Genomic DNA, 24598 nt, shown 5'->3' with positions numbered 1-24598 from the left:
TAAATACATGCATGTAGAGTATACATTCACTTAGTTTGTTGCTTCTTGCTCTAAAGTCTATTAATTGCAATATTTACTTATATATGAATAAGGGTAAATTATTATTTGTGCCCTTATGGTTTCATGTAATTACGAAAAAAAAACTCTCGTGTTGAAAAAATTATAACTATCCTCCTCAAACTAACACAATTTAGATGCCGGAGTGAAATTAGGTCACAATCGTAAAATACTACAGTAGAACCTTGATAAATTCATATTGAGTAATTAACAACCATATTTAAATAATGGGGAAACTACAGATAAATCCCTAATCCAAAACTCAACTCACAGATCAGTCCCTAGGTAGTTTCCCCAAGCAATTCAGTCCCTACTCACGCGCCTAACATGCAGTTCAGTCCCTAATAAAATGTGCAAATACTAAAATACCCTTTACTTTATACTAATTTTACATAACTTATTTCCAACCTCCAACGCGCCGTTTGTGTTACACGCTCTTTGCCCGTTACATTTCAAAAATCAAACAACAAGAAAGAAGCTAAACAGAGAAGAAACGAAGAACAAAGAAACAACAAAGAAGAAGGAAACAACGAAGCACGAAGAATCAACAAAACGCAGAAAAATTATAAAACGAAAGGAAAAATAAAAATAAACAAACCCATTTCTCGACAATGGTGAAGCAGGGTAAACAACAAGGTTTGATTTTTTTTTTCTTTCATTTTCTTGGAGACCCATTTGGGTGTTGCTTAAGCTTGCAAAAAGGTTTATTTGTTGTAGAATTGCATGATTTTGAACATATCCTCTCATGGGTATTATGCCTCGACTTTATTCGGTGTTTTCCCTAATCATTAAATCGATTCCAATATCTGTTTTTCTGTTGTTTGGGTTTGCAAAGATCATTTATTTGTTGTCGAATTTCATGATTTTGTAACAGTTTCCTCATGGGTATTATTCTTCGGTGACATTAGCATGTCCCCAAAGCATTTTGAGTCCTAACAAGGGTTTCATATAGGATATGGGAAAGAGGCTTATTGTAGTTTTCGTACTGGGTATGTGTCATGCGCAGTAATGGTATTAATAGTGCGTTTAGATGGTATTGACACAGGGTACTCGAAGTACTGTCCCGAAAGCATTTAGTCCCAACAAGGGATATGTCATATGTAATAATGGTATTGCTCTTGACTTCAGACGGTATTAACACATGGTACTGGAAGTATAATCTTTGATGGTTCTGTAGTATGTGTCATATGCCACAATAGTATTACTAGTGCCTTTGAATGGTATTACTAGTGACTTTGGATGGTATTGACATGTGGTACTAGAAGTCTAATGTTTGATGGTCCTGTAGTATAAGTTATATGCCATAATAGTATTACTAGTGCCTTTGAATGGTATTACTAGTAACTTTGGATGGTATTGACATGTGGAACTTTATAGTACGTTGTATTTGTTATAATTGTAGTTTTATGTGTATGTAATTGCAGGAATTGATGTAAAAGAAGATTGCAGCAAGCTATCAATAGGCTGCAGGTGCTCACCGATCGCTTTTCAAACAACCATGGAAGGTGTGAAAAAAGTGATGAACAAACAACATTATGAATTACTGAAGAAAAATCCCTTCTATCACTACATGTACATGCGTAAAATAAACCACAGCTTCCATAGGGTTGTGTCTCTCATGCAAGCGTACAATATAAAAGATCGGGCCTTCTGGTTTGGGGGAAATACTATACGCTTGGAAGTGTTTTGGGGTTTTTGTGTTTTTTTGTAATTAATGAACAGATGAATGTGTTTTTGTGCCATAAACAATCTGTCCTTTTGTTGTAGAGCTAATAATACTATTGATTAGCTCGCTTCGTACTTTTCCATTGTTTCCATTGTACTATATGTTTCTATGAAATGTACTTACCTTTTGAACACATGGTACTTTATTTTGCGATTAATTAGTTTGTATAAAGAATATAAGCGTACCATAAAAATGAGCAACAAATACTTTCTAGTCTATTCGAAGATACCTTGTTAACACTAGACTTGTACTTACTTGATGAACAAAGCGTACTTCACATGTGTATTCACGAAAAACTTACCATAAACTGAAGAATTGTGTCTATTCATTCTTAATAGTCTTAAAATGAAGAGTTATGCCTTAAAATGCGATCATATGGATGCATTGGCCCCACAATAATATATAGATTGTAACAATACTATATGAATGGCAAACATATACTTTATCAGTGAACAAAGCGTACTATAGTCACGAATCACTTGTACTTCACGTGTGTATTCATTGTACTTACTTGATGAACAAAGCGTACCATATTTTTTGATGAACTGAATTGTACCAATTTCATTGACGCTTTAATGATCAATAAGTACGGGAGATGAATAAATTAGAGTTAAATGCAAATACACCCCCTGTGTTAATTCTAAAGACCAAAAACCCCCCCGGGATAAAAAAAGTGACAAAACCCCCCCCCCGACAAGTGTTCAAACAAGCATACTCGACCCATTTTATTTTTACCCGTTGACCGCTCGTGAAAAGACGAATAAACCCTTGGATAAATCTGTCCAACCACAAAAATTTTATGACCCAAATGAAGTTGTTAAAATTTTCAATTCAGTCCCTAATACTTTCAATTATACCCTCTTCCCCAATAAAAAAAAACACACATACACACAAAAACACACACTTTTTTTTTTTTTATTCTCTGCTCACCTCACTCACCCCACCCCACCACTATCGTCGCCGGCTCCGTTCGTGGGCTGAAACCTCTCTCCGGCAACCAAGCTTCTCAACCCCTATCCAAACAAAAGTCAATCAACGAAGCCGGTAAGGAACGGAATTGACAAAATTCACCAGTGACAAAATAAAACTTTTTCAATTTGAGACTGCGTGGAAACTCGTTGCTTTGAAACACTTCAGATCATTTTGATCACCCATGGGAGAGAAGATGCAGGTAACGCTAGTTGTCGACTTTGACCGGAGGTCGAGGGGGTCCTTACCCCCATCTTATCACTCTTAGTACCAATATTCTGATGAAGAGGTGGATGTTCAATCCCCAATTTGAGCAAATCGCGAAAACTAGGGTTCTTCATCACAACAGATTACCGGACAAAATTGAGTGAAATTTGTTTCAAAGCACTCGTGTATACACTCCCTACATGATTCCTAAGAATTTAGAGCAAGAATTTTGGTGTAAGAACAACAGCAGATCAAGAGCAGAGGATGTTGGTGGGGTGGGGCAGATTGGGTTGGGAAGAAGATGATGGGTGGCTTTGTACGCCATTTTCATTTATATTTTTTTTCATTTTATTTGTTTAAATTTAAATATTATTAAAAATTCATATTTGTATGCCATTTTAATTTTTTTTCGTTTTTAATATGTTTAAATATAATTTATATTTTTTCATTTTATTTCTTTAAATTTAAATATTATTAAAAAATCATGAGTAGTTTAATTGTTTCATGAGTGTTGATTCATAGGGGTAATTTTGTCCTTTCACGAACAAAATGTACAAAAATCACACAAGTAATCGCACACACAGCGAGTGAATGACACGCACAAAAATTAGGGGGGTGTATGGCTTTGACTATTGATTACAGGGGGGTTTTTGTCACTTTTTTTATCCCAGGGGGGTTTTTGGTCTTTAGGATTAACACAGGGGGAGTTTTTGCATTTAACTCGAATAAATTATGTTTTAGATGATTATTTTAAGGTAGGTGAGCATTATTGTTGCGTTTGGAATACAAGATCCCATAAATATGTTGAATTTCATACATGATACTCATATACTATACAATATATTCATACAAGTCTACAATGCTCAAGTGTAAAACTAATATTTTCCTCAATTGTTACCATAATCGATATTGATCGACTCCCACATTGTCTCCATTCATTCTTAATAGTCTTAAAATGAAGAGGTATACCTTAAAATGCGATCATATGGATGCATTGGCCCCACAATAATATATAGAGTGTAACAATACTATATGAATGGCAAACATATACTTTATCAGTGAACAAAGCGTACTATAGTCACGAATCACTTGTACTTCACATGTGTATTCATTGTACTTACTTGATGAACAAAGCGTACCATATTTTTGATGAATTAATTGTACCAATTTCATTGACGCTTTAATGATCAATAAGTACGGGAGATGCATAAATTATGTTTTAGATGATTATTTTAATGTAGGTGAGCATTATTGTTGCGTTTGGAATACAAGATCCCATAAATATGTTGAATTTCATACATGATACTCATATACTATACAATATATATATTCATACAAGTATACAATGCTCAAGTGTAAAACTAATATTTTCCTCAATTGTTACCATAATCGATATTGATCGACTCCCACATTGTCTCCATTCATTCTTAATAGTCTTAAAATGAAGAGTTGTGTCTTAAAATGCGATCATATGGATGCATTGGCCCCACAATAATATATAGAGTGTAACAATACTATATGAATGGCAAACATATACTTCATCAGTGAACAAAGCGTACTATATTCACGAATAACCCGAACTTTACCAGCTTATACATTGTACTTATTTGGTGAACAAAGCGTACTGTATTCACGAATAAACCGAACTTTACCAGCTTATACATTGTACTTATTTGGTGAACAAAGCGTAATATATTCACGAATAACCCTAACTTTACCAGCTTATACATTGTACTCTTATGTTCACTAATTAAACAACGGGACATAGGTTTTACATACATGTAGACTGCAAATATTACTAGATTCAACACTATTAAACTATGAACTACTCCACCTTCAGAATTGCAATTCTTCACTTCACTTTTTTGATGGACTTGGTTCATCGACGCACTTGTAGCTTCATTTTCTTCACGATTTGAGTTGGAAAAAGTTTGCCCAACTTCAAATGGTTCACACCAATGGGAGTAGCCATGGTGTGGGCAACAGTAAAATAACCTTCCGGGATTCAAAATAGTTTCTGAAACCATGATTATTGTTTTCTTCCCACAATCAAGACACTTGCATTTCCCTTTTTTGTATTTTAACCCACTCATTTGAGTGGTGCTACTCGAAGAGTAGCATCACCACAAGTGTGCTCAAGATTGCATTTACGAATGCTAAATAACTTATCTGACTTGTACAATAATGCATAAACCCTCCATTTGCAGTTTTCGTCAATGCATACTGCTATGATCTTTTGTTGATCATTTTTCATGTACTTAAATGATCGATTATTAGCAATATAATAGTTTTTCAGCATATGCCTAAAATCATCAGGATCTTTAAAAAACTGATTCTCCCCACGGATGCAATGTCTCTATGCATCAATTGAATTTCTAAGCGGATTACCCTCGATTTCCATCGATTGATCGCCGCTTTTAGTTTAAAAAAATTTAAAAAATAGATTACAATAGAGTGGAATCCAAATAACAATGTACATGAAAATATCATAACAATGCACTGGTTCCATACTATCTTCTCCATTATATAATACTAAGTTTTCCCACAAATAGTACCAAGTTTACCTATCACCTATACTATCCGAATAATGGTTACGTACTGTCTTCCCCATTATATGATACTATGTTTTCCCACCAACAGTACCAAATTTACCTATCACCCATACTATTCAGATGAAGGTTACGTACTATCTTCCCCATTATATTATGTTTTCCCACCAACAGTACCAAATTTACCTATCACGCATACTATACGTATAACGATTACGTATTGTAAGTACCATACGTCCATACCATATTTATATTAGCATGGTACTATTGCGTGCCATATTTTATACTATGTATCACAATAATTAACAACCATAAGGAAATGCATTTCAGTAGTACAGAAAAATATGGAGATCTACCAGCCATCGGTGCGAACCCTCTTTCGTCGGAAAAAAGAGGAAACCAGAGGAGAGAAAGAGAGAAGAAATAGAGAAGAAAAAGAGCAGATAGAAATGAAGAAAGAGAAGAAAGAAAGAGAAGATGAAGAGAGAGAAAATGAAGAGAGAGAAAATGAGGAGAGAGAAAAGGGTGAGAGTGAAAAAGAAAAGAGAGAATATAATAAAATATATTAAATTTACATTAGGGACTGATCTGCATGTCAGACGCGTGAATAGGGACTGATTTGCTTGAAGAAACTACCTAGGGACTGATCTGTGATTTGAGTTTTGGATTAGGGATTTATCTGTAGTTTCCCCTTAAATAATTGACTTAGTGTTAGAGGTCTAGAATGTCATTATTATTTAATATATTTAATAATGTTTAAAAAACTAATATATATACTTTGATAGATTCGAATAATATATATACATTATTAGAAAGAAATATTCTAATACATTACTTAAACGAAAAAGATTATAGCATAATTAATCCACTATTTCAGAAATTATTCATTGTTTGACCGTTTCAATAAATAAATAAATAAATACAAAAAAAGAAAATGAAGAAAAGGTCACCTGGCAAAAAGGAATCTAAAATCTCACTCACAAAAAATCCAACGAGTGCAATGTAGTTGTACGTTCATCATGCTTCAGAAGCTTGTACACTCACACCTGACAATATCTAACCTAGTTTGTCCAAACGTGCGGACAACTCGTACGAATTCGGCATGCAAATCTGGGAATAGTCTTATCACAACTCCCAAATTAATTATTCATTATTCCGGAAATTAAAATTAAAATAAAAAAAAGAAAAAAAAAACAATTCAACCGGCTACCGGGTCGACCGGTGGAAAAGAACTAGGGCAAAGGTTTCCAATGGCATAAATAGCTGATAAGCACGCAGTAAAACGGTCAGGGCTCTAACGCAATACAAAGCCGGAGAGAAGAGGGCTGGAGCTTATTATCCCCATCTTTTTTTTTTCATACGCCACCAAGGTATTCAATTTTTCCGATTTCCGTTTTCCGTTTTCCAGATTCGTCTGTAAATTTCATCAATTTCAGATCTGTACCGTTTTTTTTTTTTTTTTTTAATCGGCAGAAAAAAAAACCTAGCTAATTTCTCCTTTTTGTTATCCATTTTCGTTTTATGTGTGCGCGCGCGTGTGCGTGTGTGTGTGTGTATTATATATATATATATATATATATATATATATATATATATATATATTATGTATTTTGTGTAATTTGTGTTTTTTGTGGTGTGTATAGTTTGTAGAGAATGGATCGATACCAGAAGGTGGAGAAGCCGAAAGTGGAAACGCCGATTGATGAAAATGAGATTCGGATTACGAGCCAAGGAAGGATGCGTAGCTACATCACTTACGCCATGAGCTTGCTTCAGGTAAATATATCTACGCATTTTGATTTTCAACGAGGACTCGTTTTTTTGGTTGATTATGTACACCATTCTAAAAGATTTCATTTTTTTTCTATTTAATTGATTTTTAGGATGGGGTTTTGTTGATTTTTATCTTGTTTGTGGAAATGATTTTGTGAGACTCCATGCAGTTTTAGGAATTCATTTGTTGGGGGTAGGTTTGTTGAGTTAATTGATTAATTAGGGCTATTTGGTTATCTATGGATTTCATGGGTAACTTGCTTAATTGTTGACCTTTGAGAACAGTATCAAATTTTTCTAGTGTTATTCTTTAAAAATAAGCACTGCGTGATGTATTGTATAGATGGTTTGCTTGCATTTTGATGGAGGTGTTAGGTATGCTGAGAATTGTTGTGAAATGCTTGTTTGTGAGTTTATAATTTAAGTAGCTGTTAAGTTCCTTGCTTTACGTAGTTAGATTTTGGGCAAAGTGGAAAAATACTAAATTATGATAAGCCCACTATTTATTTTGTCTAAATTGTTATGATATTGTGTTGGTACTGCATTCCTTCTTATAAATGTTAATCATTGTTCATGCGTAGATGTGATGATTGCCATGTTTGATTAGTTTGGGCAAGTATTTCTTCCCATATAACTTAATGTCACGCGTTTAACTCATTGTAGGAAAAGGGTTCGGATGAAATAGTGTTCAAGGCAATGGGCAGAGCCATCAACAAAACTGTGACAATCGTGGAGTTGATCAAGGTTTTTCTTTTTTTAGCTGGGTGGTTCTTTTAGCTGTTTACTTAGATCTTGAGTTTTTAGTCTGATGGATATATTTACTTTTGCAATTCAGAGGAGAATTGTTGGTCTTCACCAAATTACAGCAATTCAATCCACTGATATAACCGACACATGGGAACCGCTGGAGGAAGGGCTTCAAACGTAAGAGCAAACTTAGTTTGACTATGAAACTGTTTAAGCTATCTGACTGTTGACAACCCTCTCTAAAGAAGGTTTGGGTGATGGCTCTATTGTAACATTTTGTTTACCTTTATATGTCACAGCCTGGAAACCACAAGGAAAGTTTCGATGGTCACTATTACTCTCTCAAAGAAAGACTTGGATACAGCAAATATTGGGTGAGCTATTGAAGTTCTTCTCTGTTTTGTGAATAATGCATGTTTTGCTCCAAGTCTAGTGTAGATCAAGAAAAAAATTACAATCACTTGCTCTTAATGTAAAACTTAATAGCTTAATTCTTCTTGATCTGGTCATAACGGGAATAACTTTTGGTGTCCCTTTCTCTTAACCACTCTGTATTCAAACTGCAAACTGTATTTCTTACCATTAGTAACTCGATCTTAATGCCAAAAAGGTTATTTATCAGCCATTATGTGTTGTAGGTACCAACCTCCAATACCAGCTGACCAAGTCAAGGTCTTCACGGAAGTCGAGTATGATGGAGGTGGTATCACATTCTTCGGTTCCTACACTTAGTACATTCCTACAAATCCTATGTTTTTACACTTGTTCCAATTTTGCAGAGGGGTCACCTCCAGTCCGAGGAAGAGGCCGAGGTGGCAGAGGGAGGGGCAGGCCTAGAGGACCACCTGGTAACAAATTTCATCCATCTTTTTGAGGTTTCGACTTGTTTGTTATAAATTTTAGCAATATTTTAAATATGCATTAATTTTTCCAAATAGGAAATGGTTTCGCACCTGGTGGCGAGTACGAGGAAGGAGGCTATGAGAGGAACCGTGGGTACCCTAGGGGGGGAAGGGGGCGTGGTAGAGGTCGCAGTTTCCGTGGCCGTGGAAGGGGAGGGTTCAATGGCCCACCTATGGATGCTAATCAGGATGGTGGGGCCTACAACCAAGATGCACCAAGAGGCTACAACCAAGAGGGCCCACGTGGTGGTTACAATCAAGAGGGCCCACGTGGTGGCTACAATCAGGAGGGCCCACGTGGCGGCTACAATCAGGAGGGCCCACGTGGTGGCTACAATCAAGACGGCCCACGTGGCGGCTACAATCAAGACGGCCTACGTGGCGGTTACAATCAAGACGGACCACGTGGTGGTTACAATCAAGAAGGACCACGAGGTGGCTACAACCAGGAAGGGCCGCGAGGTGGCTACAATCAAGAAGGAGGACCAAGAGGTACTATTTCTATTCCCAGTCATAAGTTCTATGTTTTTGTGTAATATTATGTAGAGATTAGTGTCGAACCTCACTGTAAGGACTGCTTAGGTATATCGACAAGCAGTTGATTGCTTTTGAACCAAAAAAAATCTCACGAAATTTGCTTGATACAGTAAATTGCTCCCTCTGTTTCATATTAAGTGTAGTTTAAGGTTGATGCACACTAATTAAAATAAGTTATTAAATAGCCTTGATTTAAGGGGAAGAAGTTTTTATTTGACAAATTTACCCATTTGTGGCTTCTCATTTTCTCTTTATGACTTAGCTAATGTTCGGGTAAACTTGGACAAAAAAAAAAAAAAAAAAATTGTCCTACTTAGCTAATGTTTGTCTTTTTTTATGTTCTTTGGTTGCTATTTTTTTTAATATCGGCTTATTATTAAAATTAGAATTTATTTATTTTGCAGGCCGTGGCCGTGGAAGGGGAGGCATTCGTGGAAGAGGTCGTGGGTTCAGATCAAACAACGGGCCGGTCCAAGCTGCTGCTTGAGTTGCTTACGTGTTTGCAAACTTGGGGTGGAGTTATTTTATGAGGACACTTTGATGTTCTATGAGTTGATTGATACACCCCTTGTTTCCTATGTTTTTTTTTTCCCGGTAGTTTTTTATTTATTAGTTTTTTAACTTTTATTAGGATGTTCGTCTGTAATTGGTGTAGACTAACTTGGGCCGCGCGTGCGTGGTGAGCCTTTTTGTTTTTTTCCTTTTCAGTTTCCATAGTTGTTTTAGTGTTTTTGCTTAAATGAATCAAGTGTAACCTTATTTTGGTGAGGAGTACCTTATTCTTTAATTTGTATGTCTGTTGCTGGATTTTTTTTCTTCGATAACCTATAGATGGGCATCCTTTGAAAGTCTCGTATCCTTTATATGCGGTTTTGTTTTTATTTGATTTCGGTGAAAGCTTTACATCTTGTGCTAATACCAGCATCACTGCTTATTTCTTGTACACTAAACGAAAAAAATTCCCGTTTCGATTTACTAGAATTTTTGTGTATGAAGGTTCGGCATTTGGTTTGCTCGGTATCAATTCTTTTGAGAAGGGTTGTTTGTTGTTGCAAATTTTGAAATAGTAACTGAATGAGGTGCATTTGTAGGTTATGAATTGCGAGAATGCTAGCTTACGAGTTACGAGCAGCACTAGCTCTTAACAGGATTCTTGTCTGTTAATATCGGATCCATCGGACCAGTTGAACCGTGATCGTGTTGTTGATCGGGTCAAATTCATCATTTAAAAACTTGAAAATATGGGTGAATAGGATCAAAGAAAAAAAAAAATCGGTTGAATCGGGTCAAAATTTCGTCGAACGAGGTGAAACAAGGATTGAATCGTATAGCAAACCTATCGAATCCGATAAAGATTGGACGACCTATTTCACATTATAAAATTTGATTTCTATTATTTTATCGTTTAAAATTTATTTTTCGGTGATTAATGAATTGAATCCGAGTCTTTTAATTAGTTTGATGTTTAATAATGAGTACATATATTCTCTTGAATATATTTTTATAAGATAATCACTTTCAAAGTATTTACATAAAAAAATAAAAAAATCCGGTTCAATCAATTGAATCAGTCCATCAACTTAGTTGACTTTTTCATGTCAATGTCCGGTTCGATTTTTAAAATACGGTAGTCAACCATACTTTTCCATCCAAACTATCTCCTAATTATTCTACAAACAGCTATGCTACATATGTTTAGCATATATATATATCTCTGAAATAATAAATCCTCATTATAAGGTGATTATCATTTCACCTAACTTATATATAATTTCATGATATTCCAATGATTGATTAATTCTCCATTTTTCTATTATAGATAATAATGGTTGATTATCCTTCTAACAAATTAATTATTATTTAATTAATGAATTATATTTAATTTATTTATCTCTCATGGGCTTTGCTTGATTACTGGTAACCATCACATGGCAAAGGTCAGGACAGATTTGTGTACGTTATTTCGTACAGTTTTTCTTCTCTTGTACAGTTAGCCAATCCACAACTTGCAAAAAGAAAATAATTAATAAATTAATTTTCTAATGTTTAATTATTTGGTCAATCAAAGTATTTACATATTAAATTAGAATATATAAACACCAATTTTTTCAACTGAAACTGATGAGAAATTAATATGTGGCGGTGGATTGTTTATCAGATCACCCTGAAATTCAGTCAATAAATACTATTTACCGAACCAATGTAAAAAACAGTTATTTCACTTGTGAAATTGACCAAATAGGAGTCTTACAATCCAAGTAAATAGAAATATATATTATTAATTAGTTATTACCTATCAAACATAAATACATATCCATATGTTCTACAAGTATTTGTCACTTTTAATTTTTTTTGGTAGTATCTTTTACTTTAGAATTTTAATACTATATTAATTATATATTTTTCAATTTTCTCCTTATTAACACTACAACATTCTCAATATTGTTTCATAAACTGGTTTTTGGTTTGTATCCGTTTTACCTCATTCTTGTTCCATATTTCAAAACAAGATAATCATAAGATGTGTCTGTTGGCTTGTAAATATCATATTGCGGTGCAACATAAACTACATTTTGCACACAACAAGTACAAACTACAGAACATTCCACGAAAGCTAGAATATTCTGTTTAATTTGACACCATAAGGGTGGACATGTTAGAAGATTCACAATTGAGGGTGGTGGTTGTAATTACCCAAACAGTAAGGGTCTTTTCGTAATTTAACATTATCTCAGGGTGGTGGCCATAATTTACCCTAAAAATGAAATGAAAGATGAAATGAAAGGTCGATATAAATAATCAGGTGTAGCATCTAAGACAAAATTACGACTTTGAGTCCATAAATTAAGAGAAGATGTGAATGGTCTCAACAAAATAGAATTGAACAAATTATTGTCTTCCATATATGGGAAATGGAATAATTCTAGCTTAATTTGTATAGGCAAAGACAAATATCACCTTGATTGCAAACTACAAAAAAAGAAAATGTAAAACTAAGTGGTGGAGGTTCATAAATTACATTAGGCATAGGAAAATAACACCACTTCACAAATTGCATTATATCACACATGCATGAAAAATATTTGGTCATCAAATTGATGTTCACTTATGAATTTATGATAGGTGGTCACAAATATAATTAATTTGCAAAATATTGTATTAAAAAAATCACTATTGAATGTTATTAATGTGTTTTTTCTTGATATAGCAACAAACAATGCCTTTAAAGAATGTAAGAAAAATCATCTAAAAATAATAATAATGTAAGAAAAAAAAATGGTTTCTTGGTGTGAAAGTTTGATCCAAACACGGCTCTTTAGTTGGGAAAAAAATCCCATGTGGGTTGTAAGGAATGGGGGGAGAACGTGGGAATAATTGAATCAGAATTCTCATACATAATACAATTTTGTTTTTTTTTTTTTTTTTTTGTTTTTTTTTTTTTTATTTTTTATTTTTAATTTTGATTTTTTGGTCTACTTGCATGTCTGTCACATGTGAGGTTGTTGTTTAGCAGAAATTCTGGTAACTATGTAACTCCCACTAAATCTTGTGTTTCTCGGCAAGAAATCGACATACTTCCAATCTACAAATTAAAACCGTTTTTCTCTCGTAATTCGAAACGAAAAAAAACCCGAGAAGAAAATGGAGAAGAAAAACGTAATTTCATCGTTAGTACTTATATTTGGATTGTGCAATTTGATCACGAACGCCAATGCTCTCACAGCTTCTGGATGGACTAAGGCACATGCAACTTTCTACGGAGGTAGCGATGCTTCCGGAACAATGGGTACGCAATTTTTTTTATTTAAAAAAAAATCAAGAAAATATTTATTGTTCATCAATAATTGAAAATTATAACATTAAATTGCAATGTCATGATTTTTAATTTTTAATTTTTTTTTGTGGGGGTGAAGGGGGTGCTTGTGGGTACGGAAATTTGTACACGGCGGGGTACGGTACAAGAACAGCAGCGTTGAGTACAGCACTATTCAACGACGGGGCATCGTGCGGTCAATGTTTCAAGATCATATGCGATTTCAAAGCTAGTCCACAATGGTGTAGGAAGGGCTTTTCCGTAACTATAACCGCAACAAACTTCTGCCCGCCGAATAATGCTCTTCCTAACGACAACGGAGGGTGGTGCAACCCGCCACGTCAGCATTTCGACATGGCTCAGCCCGCTTATGAGAAGATCGGCATCTATCAAGGCGGCATCGTGCCCATTATTTACCAAAGGTACTTAATTGCTTTTATTTTTCTATTAGTGCGATCGAAAAATATCTTATCGTGTTATTTTTTTCTATATATGAAGGGTTCCATGCGTGAAGCGGGGTGGAGTAAGATTCACAATCAACGGACGAGATTACTTCGAGCTAGTGACGATCACGAACGTGGGGAACGCTGGGTCCATTAGATCGGTCCAAATTAAGGGGTCGAAAACCGGGTGGATGCCTTTGTCAAGAAATTGGGGTGCTAATTGGCAATCCAATTCTTTTCTCAATGGCCAATCTCTTTCTTTCATGATCACAACTTCTGATGGACTAACTAAAACTTTCTTAGATATTGCCCCTTCCAATTGGGCTTTTGGTCAAACTTTCTCGAGCTCGGTCCAATTTTGACCCGGCCCACAAGTTCCGGGTCGGGTTAACGGGCCGCGGCGTGCTTTACTATTTTATTTAAAGCTGCCCGCCCCGAAAAAAGTATTTTATTAAACATATAAATTCTTACTGTGGTATGTTTTTAAGGAAGAAAGCTTACGAACTCGAGCACGGAAGATAAGTTCATAAAAAGAATTGGTCGTCTTCACATTGTATTTAACCGTTTTTTTTGTCGATTTAAATTACACGTCGAAAGATACGTAAGGATAAATAAGAAGCGCGACGAAATGCTGCTTCGGTCAGAATGTTTGTTTTGAATTTATTTGCATTCATATACATCTTGTAAGTTGTAACTATAATGTGTGAAATGATAAATTGTGATTTTTTCGTTTTTTATTTGTAACAAATTTTATTTTTGTCTTACGGGTCTGGCAAAAACTTTGGTTATACGTTGTTTCATAAGTTCTATTGTGGATTGGTCTAGTGACGAGTCCATTAATTCGCAAGTTTTAGCGACATACTCAAAATTCGAGATTGAGTTCCGAAAATATTCCAATAAAACGAATTCGGTCCGAGTTTGATTTATTTAAAATATGTTAAAACAATTATAAGTATAACTTGGATATATGTGAATACTATAGTATACGAAAATAATAAAAGACAAGAAAATGTATTCACCATCTCCAACTAAGACTACTCGACCAATCTCATCCACTTGAAAACTCGTGTAAAAGTTGCTAATTCGACTTTCTAATAGAGTGGTTATTTCTGCAGCTCCGGGAGAAAGTTCCATAATTCCATTTACAACTAAATAGAAGGGAGAATGCCGCAAGAAAAAAAATAACCTATCGAGAATTTCTTAAAATATATAGTTGATTAAATCGATGAAATTTAGCAGGACCTCGCATCCGTAACTACGAGTACCAAATACCATCACATCGTTGTAGGCATCTGTCAGAAAGTTTCGTAATTTCGATTGTGTTATAAGTTAATTTTTTGGGTAAATTACAACCACCCCTGAAGTATGGTCAAATTACGAAAAAACCCCTCTTGTTTGGATAATTACATCTACCCCTCAACTATGAATTTTCTTACACCTCCACCCTAATCATCTAGATTCCGTGGAATGTGCTCTAGTTTGTACTCGTTTTGTGCAAAAAAAAAAAAAGTTTCTGATGCACTACAATTTGATATATACAAGCCAAAAAACACATTTTATGATCATCTTGCTTCAAAATGTGGAGCTCGAATATGAGATAAAACGGGTACAAACTCGACAATATTCCATATAATCTAGACGATTCCACTAAATTTGAAACCGCAAGGGTGGACATGTAAGAAGATTTATAGTTGAGGGGTGTTTGTAATTACCCAAACATGAGGGGGTTTTCGTAATTTAGCCATACCAGAGGGGGTTGGTTGTAATTTACCCTAATTTTTTAAATAAGAGGAATCATGTTAAAAGAAGACTAATCGCCATGTTTTTATTTTATATTATTTTTACTGTATTAATCTTCTGAAAAAGTAACTAATTACAATAACAACGTAATCATTCTTGAAAATCTTAAATTAATCACTTTTTTTAATCAGATTAAAAGTTTTCGATTAAAAGTTGGGGATATTAGAATGTAAAGATACTCAACTTTATTTGTTCAACTCCTATCCACTACACAGTTACATATCCAGTCAATTGTACTGCAATGACTGATTTGACCCTGTCAATGAGAGTTGGTTTAATTATGACTACATTTTTATGAATACCTAATGCAAATATTAATATTATCATATATCAAGAATTTTAATAATTCGGTACCAACTTTAATCATATTGTTTTTTGGATTAATCCTCCACGTTCTTGCATGATTATGTACCCAAATCAATACTAATTACATCCTTTGTTTCATGCTTAAGCAAATTGATTGTCTAACAAATTAAATCAAGATTAGAATTAATTATATGTATCATTATTCTCAAACAACTCTTAACTAACTCTAAAGTGGTTCATTCTATCTCAACCTAACCCCCCACCCCACCCCCACCCACCCACCCCACCCCTATAACCCCTACCCCTTAGAGGAGTGTTTGATTTTTTGCTTCTATAAATACCATTTATACCTCATTTGATAAATATATAACTCAAGGCAAAGATAAAATTAAACCTAAGTGTGCAAATATTATGGCTAGCATACTATTTTCTCTAGTAATTATCGCAATTATTTTCTCTTGTTCGATTTCGAATTTTTCGAATGCGCTAAGTGTGAATCACTATCAACAAACATGCCCTAACGTCGAATCGACGATTGCGAAAGTTGTGAGAAGCGGGATGATGAACGACAAAACAGTTCCAGCTGCTCTACTTAGGATGCACTTCCACGACTGCTTCATTAGAGTACGTAATTCGTTTTATTTTTTTTAAATAAGTAAATTACATCGTGTAATAATCGATATTAACTATGTTTTTTTTTTTTGATTAATTGAAGGGTTGTGATGCTTCGGTGCTGCTGAATTCAAAGGGAAGTAGCCAAGCCGAAAAGGACGGACCTCCAAATATTTCACTACATGCATTTTATGTGATCGAAAATGCTAAGAAGCAAGTCGAGAAAATGTGCCCCGGCGTCGTCTCGTGTGCCGACATTTTGGCTATTGCTGCTAGAGACGTTGTTGCACTTGTAAGTATTAAATATATAGCACATACATACAGTTTGTAAACTTCTATAAATTAATACAATTACGCGAGATAAATTATCGAAATATTATTTGATTGAATGTGTAACTCTGCAATTAATTAAATTAAAAAAATGCTAGTCCGGAGGTCCAACATGGAATGTACCTAAAGGAAGGAAAGATGGAAGAGTTTCAAAGGCTAAAGATACATTACAATTACCATTTCCCACTTTCAATATTTCTCAATTGCAACAAAGTTTCTCCCAAAGAGGCCTTTCTTTGGATGACTTAGTCTCACTCTCAGGTAAATTATTACTTTTTTTTTTAATATATATATATATATATATATATATATATATATAAAATATTAAAGATCGAAATCGGATTAAGTTATTACTTAAAAAAAAAACACTTTTTTTTTAAATATAAATAACGTCCAATTCGTCCTAAACTTTGATTTTTTTTCATTTATGCATGCATATTCAGTTAAACCTCTATAATTGAAATCAGATTAAGTATTTACTTAAAAAAACCATTTTTTTAAATATTAATTTTGTCCAATTCGTCCCAGATTCTGAATCTTCTATTCATTTACGCGCATGCAAAATACAGTTAAACCTCTATAAATTAATTAATGAAATATTAAATTAACAAGAGCAGGAGGGCACACACTAGGATTCTCCCACTGTTCGTCGTTCCAGAACAGAATCCACAACTTTAGCAACAAAACCGACGTGGACCCCACAATGAACCCGTCGTTCGCAAGTAGCCTAAGGCAGGTTTGCCCGAAGCACAACAAGGTGAAGAGCGCCGGAGCGAACTTGGATTCTTCCCCGACTGTTTTCGACAATGCATACTTCAAATTGCTTCTTCAAGGGAAGAGCATTTTCTCCTCCGACCAGGCTTTAATTACTTCTTCCAGGACAAAGGCTTTAGTCGCAAAATTCGCAGCCAATCAGGAGGAGTTTTTCGATGCTTTTGTCAAGTCTATGATTAAGATGAGCAGCATCAATGGTGGTGGCACTGAGATCAGGCTAGATTGCAGGGTTGTTAATTAATTAATTAATTAATCAAATTGTTTTTTTCAATTGATTAATTAATTAGGTCATAATATTTGTTATTTGTTGTGGTTTTATTTTTTTTAATATTTGTATTTTTTTTTCTTCTAGTGTGGGGTTTGTGCTTTTGTGGAGTAAGTGATAAGAAAAATAATGCATTAATTTTGTAATTTTTAATTTAATTGTGGTTATTATATATCTATTTGATTCTTGTGATTGTTCATAATGACAAATAATTGAGTCGAGCTTGAGCGAATCTTAATCAAATTGTACATGAAACGAGCTCAAGCAGCTTCATTTTTCGTATATTTTTTTTTCTTAATCAAGCTCGGACGAACTTTTAACAAATCAAACTTAAAGCGTGTTTCGAATAACTTGATTTTATTTTCTAATTAAAATATTTCACCACTTGAGCGCTTCTAACAAATTTTCATCTCCATTCCGTAATTTACTCGTTTGCTTATCTATATCGGATAACATTGGATTAGGTGAGATTGAATTAATTCCCCAATGACTAATTAATTATATTGGGTTAATCACAAAAATGCTCATGACAAGGGCACTTAATTAAAAGAGGGACATCCAACTTTTTTGTTTTTCAAATAAATCCAGTTCATTTAAACTTATTTGCAAATAAGGAAAATCATTTTATATATACCAAAATTACCCATAATTCATTGAAACCCAATTTAACTCCAATTTCATGATTTACACCACAATTGAGCCAAATTTCATCAATTAACCAATTTTAACCCTAATTTTAATTTTGATCCCAATTTTGACCCGCCACCACCGGAGACCGCTGGTCTCCGGCGTTGATTTTTTTTTTTTTTTTTTTTAACTTTTTTTTCCCTGAAATTTTTTTACTGCCGGTTAACTGCCGTTGACCGCCGGGTCTCCGACGTTGACTTTTTTTTTTTTTTAGTAATTTTTTTTCCTAAAAAAAATATTTTAATTAATATTACTGTCTTGACTGCTAAATTACTGTCTCCGGCAGTTATTTAACTGTTAATTGATTTTTTTTTCTTCAAAACTACTTTAATTAATATTACTGTCTTTGCTGCTAAATTACTGTCTCCAGCAGTTATTTAACTGTCGGAGACAGTAATTTAACTGTTAATTGATTTTTTTTTAAATTATTTTAATTAATATTACTGTTTTCGTTGCTAAATTACTGTCTCCAGCAGTTATTTAACTGTCAGATACAGTAATTTAACTGTTAATTGATTTTTTTATTCTTAAAAAAAATATTTTTAATTAATATTACTGTATTCGTTGCTAAATTACTGTCTCCAGCAGTTATTTAACTGTCGGAGACAGTAATTTAACTGTTAATTGACTTTTTTTTTTTTAATATTACTGCATTGGTTGCTAAATTACTGTCTCCAACAGTAATTTAACTGTCTTAGACAATAATATTAATAATATTATTGTTCGGGAAAATAATATTCATAATATTACTGTCCCAAACAGTAATATTATTGTCTGAGACAGTAATTTAGTAGCCAAGACAGTAATATTAATTAAAATATTTTTTTCTAAGAAAAAAAAAAGTCAACGCCGGAGGCCGGCGGTCAACGGTGGTTGACCGGCCGGAAAAAAATTTCAGGAAAAAAAAAGCACTATACCATCTGCAATGTGAAGTATACTATGGAAGTTGAAGTATTTTTTTTTGATTAAAGAAAGGGTAAATCACACTGAACTCCCCCTAGTTTGAGTTTTGTGCACATAACTCCGTTGTACTTTCAATATAAGCATATGATTCCCTGTAGTTTAAACTTTGTGCACATGAACTCCTATACTTTTAATATAAACCCATATCACCCCCTATGATATTTCCCTTAGTAAATAATCATTCTCATTAAGAATAAGAAATTTTTGACGGTACAAGGGGATTATGTGCTTATATTAAAATACAAGGGGGTCATGTGTACAAAACTCAAACCATAGGGGGTTAAATGCTATTTACAAAAAAAAAAAGTATACAGTATATAAACTACTAATGGGCTATTTGGACCTTTTTGTAATTTCTATAAATGGGCCATAAATTTATCAACCAAAGCCCAACCCAATTGATACCTTCCTTCCAGTGAAACCAGAAACCTCAATTTTGGTACAAACCGACGAAAGCTTGTACATCAATGGAGTCGCTGCTAAACCCCGAATTAAATCTCGTAACCTCGTACGAGAACTCCGACCCAGTTCTTCTGTCTTGTAATTCTTCTTCGGACACAACCCATGATTCTCAAATCGGAGGAGAAAAACAGCTGATAGAAGAAAAAGAAGATGATGAAGAAGAAGAAGAATTGAAAAGGCTTCTGTTGCCCAATGTGGATGAATTGCCCGAAATACCCCGCTCTTCCGTCGAAGCCAATTTCTCTACTTACTTTCTTCCGGGTAAACTATAAGAATTTATTGAAAGCCCCCTTTTTTATTTTATTTTTTTCATTTTGGGCCCTAATAATTTTTTTTGGGGGTGATTTTGTTCTTCAGATTTTATGAAGCCGGGGCATGATCAGTATGTACATCGTCATGCCAATGGGTATGTTTTTTATTATTATTATTTTTTTATTAATCTGCAAATGAGTAAATTAAATTTGGTTGTGATTGATATAATATATAGGCTGTGTGTAATTGGTTTGGCTCCAACTCATGTGGCGTTTAAGGACGAAGGTGGAGTCACTTCGATCGATTTTAATGTTGGAAAGTCCGATCGAAGCGGAATTAAAGTTACCGGAAAACGGAAAAAGGTTATAAAAAAGCATCCGTGTTTGAATTTTTGGAATATCGAAGATTTTTCATTTATGCTTCGTTTAATATGTTTAGTTTGCGTTATTCGAAGATATAACGTTTTTAGATAATAGAAAAGTAAGATAAAAAACGGGGTTGATGTTTCATTTCATCACATTCTTTGTAAGATTTGATTTTGACGAGTTTCGTATGTGTGTATATATATAAACAGAACGCCCAGCATTTCGAATCCAATACAGCATTATGTAAAGTGTGCACGGCCGACGCTTCTTACGTAGTGAGGTCGTAAGCTTCTCTTCTTCTTCTCCTTTTCGTTTGAGTGTAATTTAGTAATTCTCGTAACTCGTAAAAATTCATCAACTATTTCAGGTGTTGCGTAAAAGGCTCTCTATTGGAAGTCAATGAAACGTTAATCAGTCAACCAGAATTGCTCAATTCAGTGGTACGCAAATTGTCAATATTTTATTTTAATCTTCTTCATCCGCTCAAGCCATGCTCGCGTTTAAGTTGATTTCCAAACACATTTTAGTATTCAAATCTTGAGCTTAAGGCATAATTTTTTCAGGTTGTAAAATAATATCCGGGGGGTTCTGTCTTATCTTAGACACTCGTATTGGTATTTTATCGGCTAGATTGATTTGGAAGCATTATAACATAAATTTCCACGATTTTGGCAAATTGTACTTAGGTTAGATAAACCGCCTCAATTTAAGTCCCAAAAGAAAAAAAAAAAAAAATATATATATATATATATATATATGTGTGTGTGTGTGTGTGTGTGTGTGTGTGTGTGTGTGTGTGTAGGCTCATAGATAATTACCGAATTTTACGAGCATTGGTTAGTCCTCCCATGATAGCCTGACCATCAAAACGTTTATTTGATTTATTTTTTCCACGTGAAAAAATTCGATACTTATATAATTATACTTGTATAACGTATTATTGTAGCCGGATAGAGAGGGATACATTGCAATAATGATGCCAAGACCTGCAGATTGGCTCAAGGCGAAGGCTACTCTGCTCGACTCCGAACAATACAAGAAGCTGAGAACAGAGCTTTGACTTTTGTCAACTGGTTCACTAGACAGGTTTTTTTTTTTTTTTTTAATATTTAATTTGCAGCAACTATTGGACAGCATTTCCTTTTTGAAACAAGAGTCTATTGTAAGAATCCATTAAAATTAAAAGCTACCAAAAGTGCAGAAGAAATAAAAATTGCTGCAAATATATTATAATTGCTCAATATTTGTCCATTTCTTGGACGAGTAGCCTCCTCGATCGATTTATGTCGAGAAAACACAAGCACACTTGTTTCTCCAATTCTTCCATCTCTTCTAGAAACAAACCCTCGTGCAATCGAAACTCCCTCATGACTTCCTTCAACATCTCCCGATTCTTCTTCCCCTTTCTAACGCAAATCTCCGACAAAAATCTCGTGTGCTCCACCTCATCATACAACCTCTGCACAAGCCTGCTCATGGTGTCGAAATCGTTGATCAGTATATAAACCCCTCTGGCCGCAACATCGAGCTGCGATCCTAGCCCTCGATCTTGATCGACCCGTTTATTTTTCCTCGATTTTCTTTTATTTCGTTTCGATTTCTTCATCAAGAAGATGACTAGAGAACATAGGATCATTAGTCCCGGTGCAGCCACTAATCCCACCATGGTGTGTAGTGAGAGGACCAACAAAGCAACGGCTAACCCACCGGACCCCACAATTAGGCCCGTGATCAAGGCCCGTTTGATGGATCTAAAGAATTTCGTTCTTCGCTTTGTCTTTCTGTACTGTGATGTCAGTTGGTGGAGCAAGTGAGCGTGGCTGTTGTGTAGCTCTACGAATTTATCGCGATTCATCGACGAGAAAGGGTTCTTGTGGAGGGCAAATGTGGAAATATCTTTGTGCGACGCGTGGTACTCGGTGTGGGCCCCAATGTTAATCAAATCGACCGCCTCCTTAACCGTGCGATAGTTAATGCGTGCTTGGTGGACGTTTTGGAGTAAGGATTCACATATTTCGCCCGCTTCTACGCTAATGTTGAAGTAATTAGCAAGAAAATGATTATTCGAGGCTCCGAATATGGAATCTAGGGTTTCTTGTCGAGGTTCTAGAAGATACTCGGAGAGAGGCACCTGGTCTATACGAGACGAAGACGAAGAACAAGAAGACGATGAAGTTCTTGTTTCGAGTTTACCTTGGACTTTGTTGCATATTTCTATGTAAGAGTTTGTCCTAAAAGCTTCTTTATATTCTTCATTCACATTTGATGACTTGTCCTTCAAGCTACCCATCTCTTCTTTCCCATGTCTACCTGAAAAATTAAATCATTTCACAAATTAAAAACATGTTAATTAATTAATTAACATCATATACATGAACAAAAACCCTAATTACTCTAAAAGCGGATTCAAATCAACTACACTTAAACACAAACTCTAGGCATGAAATGAAGATCTATTTTTGAGACGATCGAAGTATAATAAAGCGCGTTAGATACGAAAAAAAAACGACATACCTTTCTTTCCGAGAGACAGCCTAATTAGCTTCAACCAGAACCCGTTTTTCGTCGAAGACGATGATTTGATCATGACACGAATATTGTAAGAGAAAGAAAAGAAATGTTTTTTTTACTTGAGGAACGCCCCTATATATATATGGAAGAAGAGAAACAAAAAGTACACATGAAATCAAGAAAAACAGCTGGCTGCTATTAATTTTACACCTCCTTGAATTTTCTATTTTTTTATTTTTTTTTGTGTGTGGCTTTTTAGTTCATTTATACATCGATCATCATGCACAGTAACTTTGCTTCCACGCAAAAATTCTGTACGTGTAAACCTTAGAGAGAAGATGTCACCAGCTTTGCTGCATGAGATATCTAGAGAGAGAGAGAGAGAAAAGAGGGTGTAGTTTAAGACATGGGGTTGTAAAGGGGTATTTGTGTCATTTCCTTAGACATACATTTTGCTAATTAAAGTCCATCCTTATCCACTATTTGTTTTTTCACCACGTTTTTGGGTTGTGTTTCTTGATCCATGACAATTGTTTGCAGATGCTACACTCGTGAAATATACGGGATATATAGTGTACACGGCCACGTATATATATACATCTGGATGTGTACGAAATGAATAGTTATCTATACACGTAAGTCAGTCTTGTTTTATTTACTTTTTGAATTCTCAATTGTATTATTGGACCATGTATGAGAGGTCCGATAAATAATTTCCCTAGAAGATATGATATGTTTTGATATAATCAATTTTTAGGTTGACTCGGAAAAATATCGAGCATAAAGCATAAAAGTTATTGAGTGTAGCATCTAATAAACCGCTGATTTGTTGCGGAGTGAATAGTATTAATTAGTTCAAATAAATGAGACACGGTTTTGTGAATGAAATGAAATTCATTGGAAAAATCAAAGAAATTGGAGTTCTTTGACTCTACGTTTGTCAATGTCAAGTTCCTTTCGTTTTCTCCTCTCGTGCTGCCGCGTGTCCTTGTTATTGTAGTGAAGCTATATTTCTTTTTCTTTTTCTCTTTTTCTTTTGGGAATACCGTATACACTTTATTTATTTTTCAGTTATGACAAATATGTATTTTTGCATGGCATAATTTCGTCTCGCACCCCTCTAAATATAGTATTCTAGCACTTTGCACCCCTTAATTTTCTTTTTAGTACTTTGGACCCTCAAAAAGGAATAAATCATTATAATTACATGCACCTTAATTGATATTTTGACAGAGTACTCTCAATAAATTATTTCATTTGCAGATCTTTGACAAAAAAATGTGGATTTTATTTTGTATAACAAAATCTAATTTTCAACTCTTTTGATGAGAAAAAAATTGAGATTAAATTCTGAGCGGATTAGCCGATATTTAATATAAATCGGATTCCACTAATTTTTTGACATGTGGCACCCTTAAATCTTAACTCTTAATAAATCACGCTAATTATAATTAGGGTTAGAGAAGTTATGATTTATGCTGAGGTTTTTTTTTTTCTTTTTTTTTTCTAATTACTAGAATCCTAGTTTTATTTTTATTTAAACTATC

At 34.3% G+C, this 24598-nt stretch overlaps 5 protein-coding genes across 5 annotated transcripts; 4 read left to right on the top strand and 1 right to left on the bottom strand.

Annotated features, from left to right (window-relative positions):
* Positions 1-6607: 6607 nt before the first annotated feature.
* Positions 6608-10315, top strand: LOC105950741 (Alba DNA/RNA-binding protein). Its single transcript, XM_012974107.2, has 9 exons — positions 6608-6878; positions 7152-7284; positions 7945-8025; positions 8117-8205; positions 8328-8402; positions 8667-8728; positions 8808-8876; positions 8967-9422; positions 9872-10315. The coding sequence occupies exons 2-9, from the start codon at positions 7162-7164 to the stop codon at positions 9952-9954; spliced, it is 1038 nt and encodes a 345-aa protein (XP_012829561.2). The 5' UTR covers positions 6608-6878; positions 7152-7161; the 3' UTR covers positions 9955-10315.
* Positions 10316-12976: 2661 nt separating this feature from the next.
* Positions 12977-14461, top strand: LOC105950742 (expansin-A11). The gene is made up of 3 exons (XM_012974108.2): positions 12977-13254; positions 13382-13703; positions 13780-14461. The coding sequence occupies exons 1-3, from the start codon at positions 13110-13112 to the stop codon at positions 14084-14086; spliced, it is 774 nt and encodes a 257-aa protein (XP_012829562.1). The 5' UTR covers positions 12977-13109; the 3' UTR covers positions 14087-14461.
* A 1737-nt stretch (positions 14462-16198) lies between these two features.
* Positions 16199-18008, top strand: LOC105950704 (peroxidase 64). Its single transcript, XM_088815730.1, has 4 exons — positions 16199-16454; positions 16546-16734; positions 16871-17033; positions 17390-18008. The coding sequence occupies exons 1-4, from the start codon at positions 16242-16244 to the stop codon at positions 17785-17787; spliced, it is 963 nt and encodes a 320-aa protein (XP_088671856.1). The 5' UTR covers positions 16199-16241; the 3' UTR covers positions 17788-18008.
* A 1849-nt stretch (positions 18009-19857) lies between these two features.
* LOC105950820 (Single hybrid motif superfamily protein) lies at positions 19858-21781 on the top strand. Its single transcript, XM_012974189.2, has 6 exons — positions 19858-20184; positions 20281-20329; positions 20411-20537; positions 20750-20820; positions 20908-20980; positions 21487-21781. Exons 1-6 carry the CDS (start codon positions 19929-19931, stop codon positions 21598-21600), a joined length of 690 nt encoding a protein of 229 aa, XP_012829643.2. The 5' UTR covers positions 19858-19928; the 3' UTR covers positions 21601-21781.
* Positions 21628-23386, bottom strand: LOC105950819 (UPF0496 protein At1g20180-like). Its single transcript, XM_088815729.1, has 2 exons — positions 23055-23386; positions 21628-22850 (listed from the first exon to the last, which is right to left on the bottom strand). Exons 1-2 carry the CDS (start codon positions 23125-23127, stop codon positions 21778-21780), a joined length of 1146 nt encoding a protein of 381 aa, XP_088671855.1. The 5' UTR covers positions 23128-23386; the 3' UTR covers positions 21628-21777.
* Positions 23387-24598: the final 1212 nt, after the last annotated feature.

The sequence above is a fragment of the Erythranthe guttata genome, chromosome 3 (genome assembly GCF_056151865.1).
Source record: "Erythranthe guttata isolate IM_541 chromosome 3, IM_541, whole genome shotgun sequence".
Lineage (NCBI taxonomy): Eukaryota > Viridiplantae > Streptophyta > Magnoliopsida > Lamiales > Phrymaceae > Erythranthe > Erythranthe guttata.
This window is presented reverse-complemented; position numbering and strand designations above follow the sequence as displayed.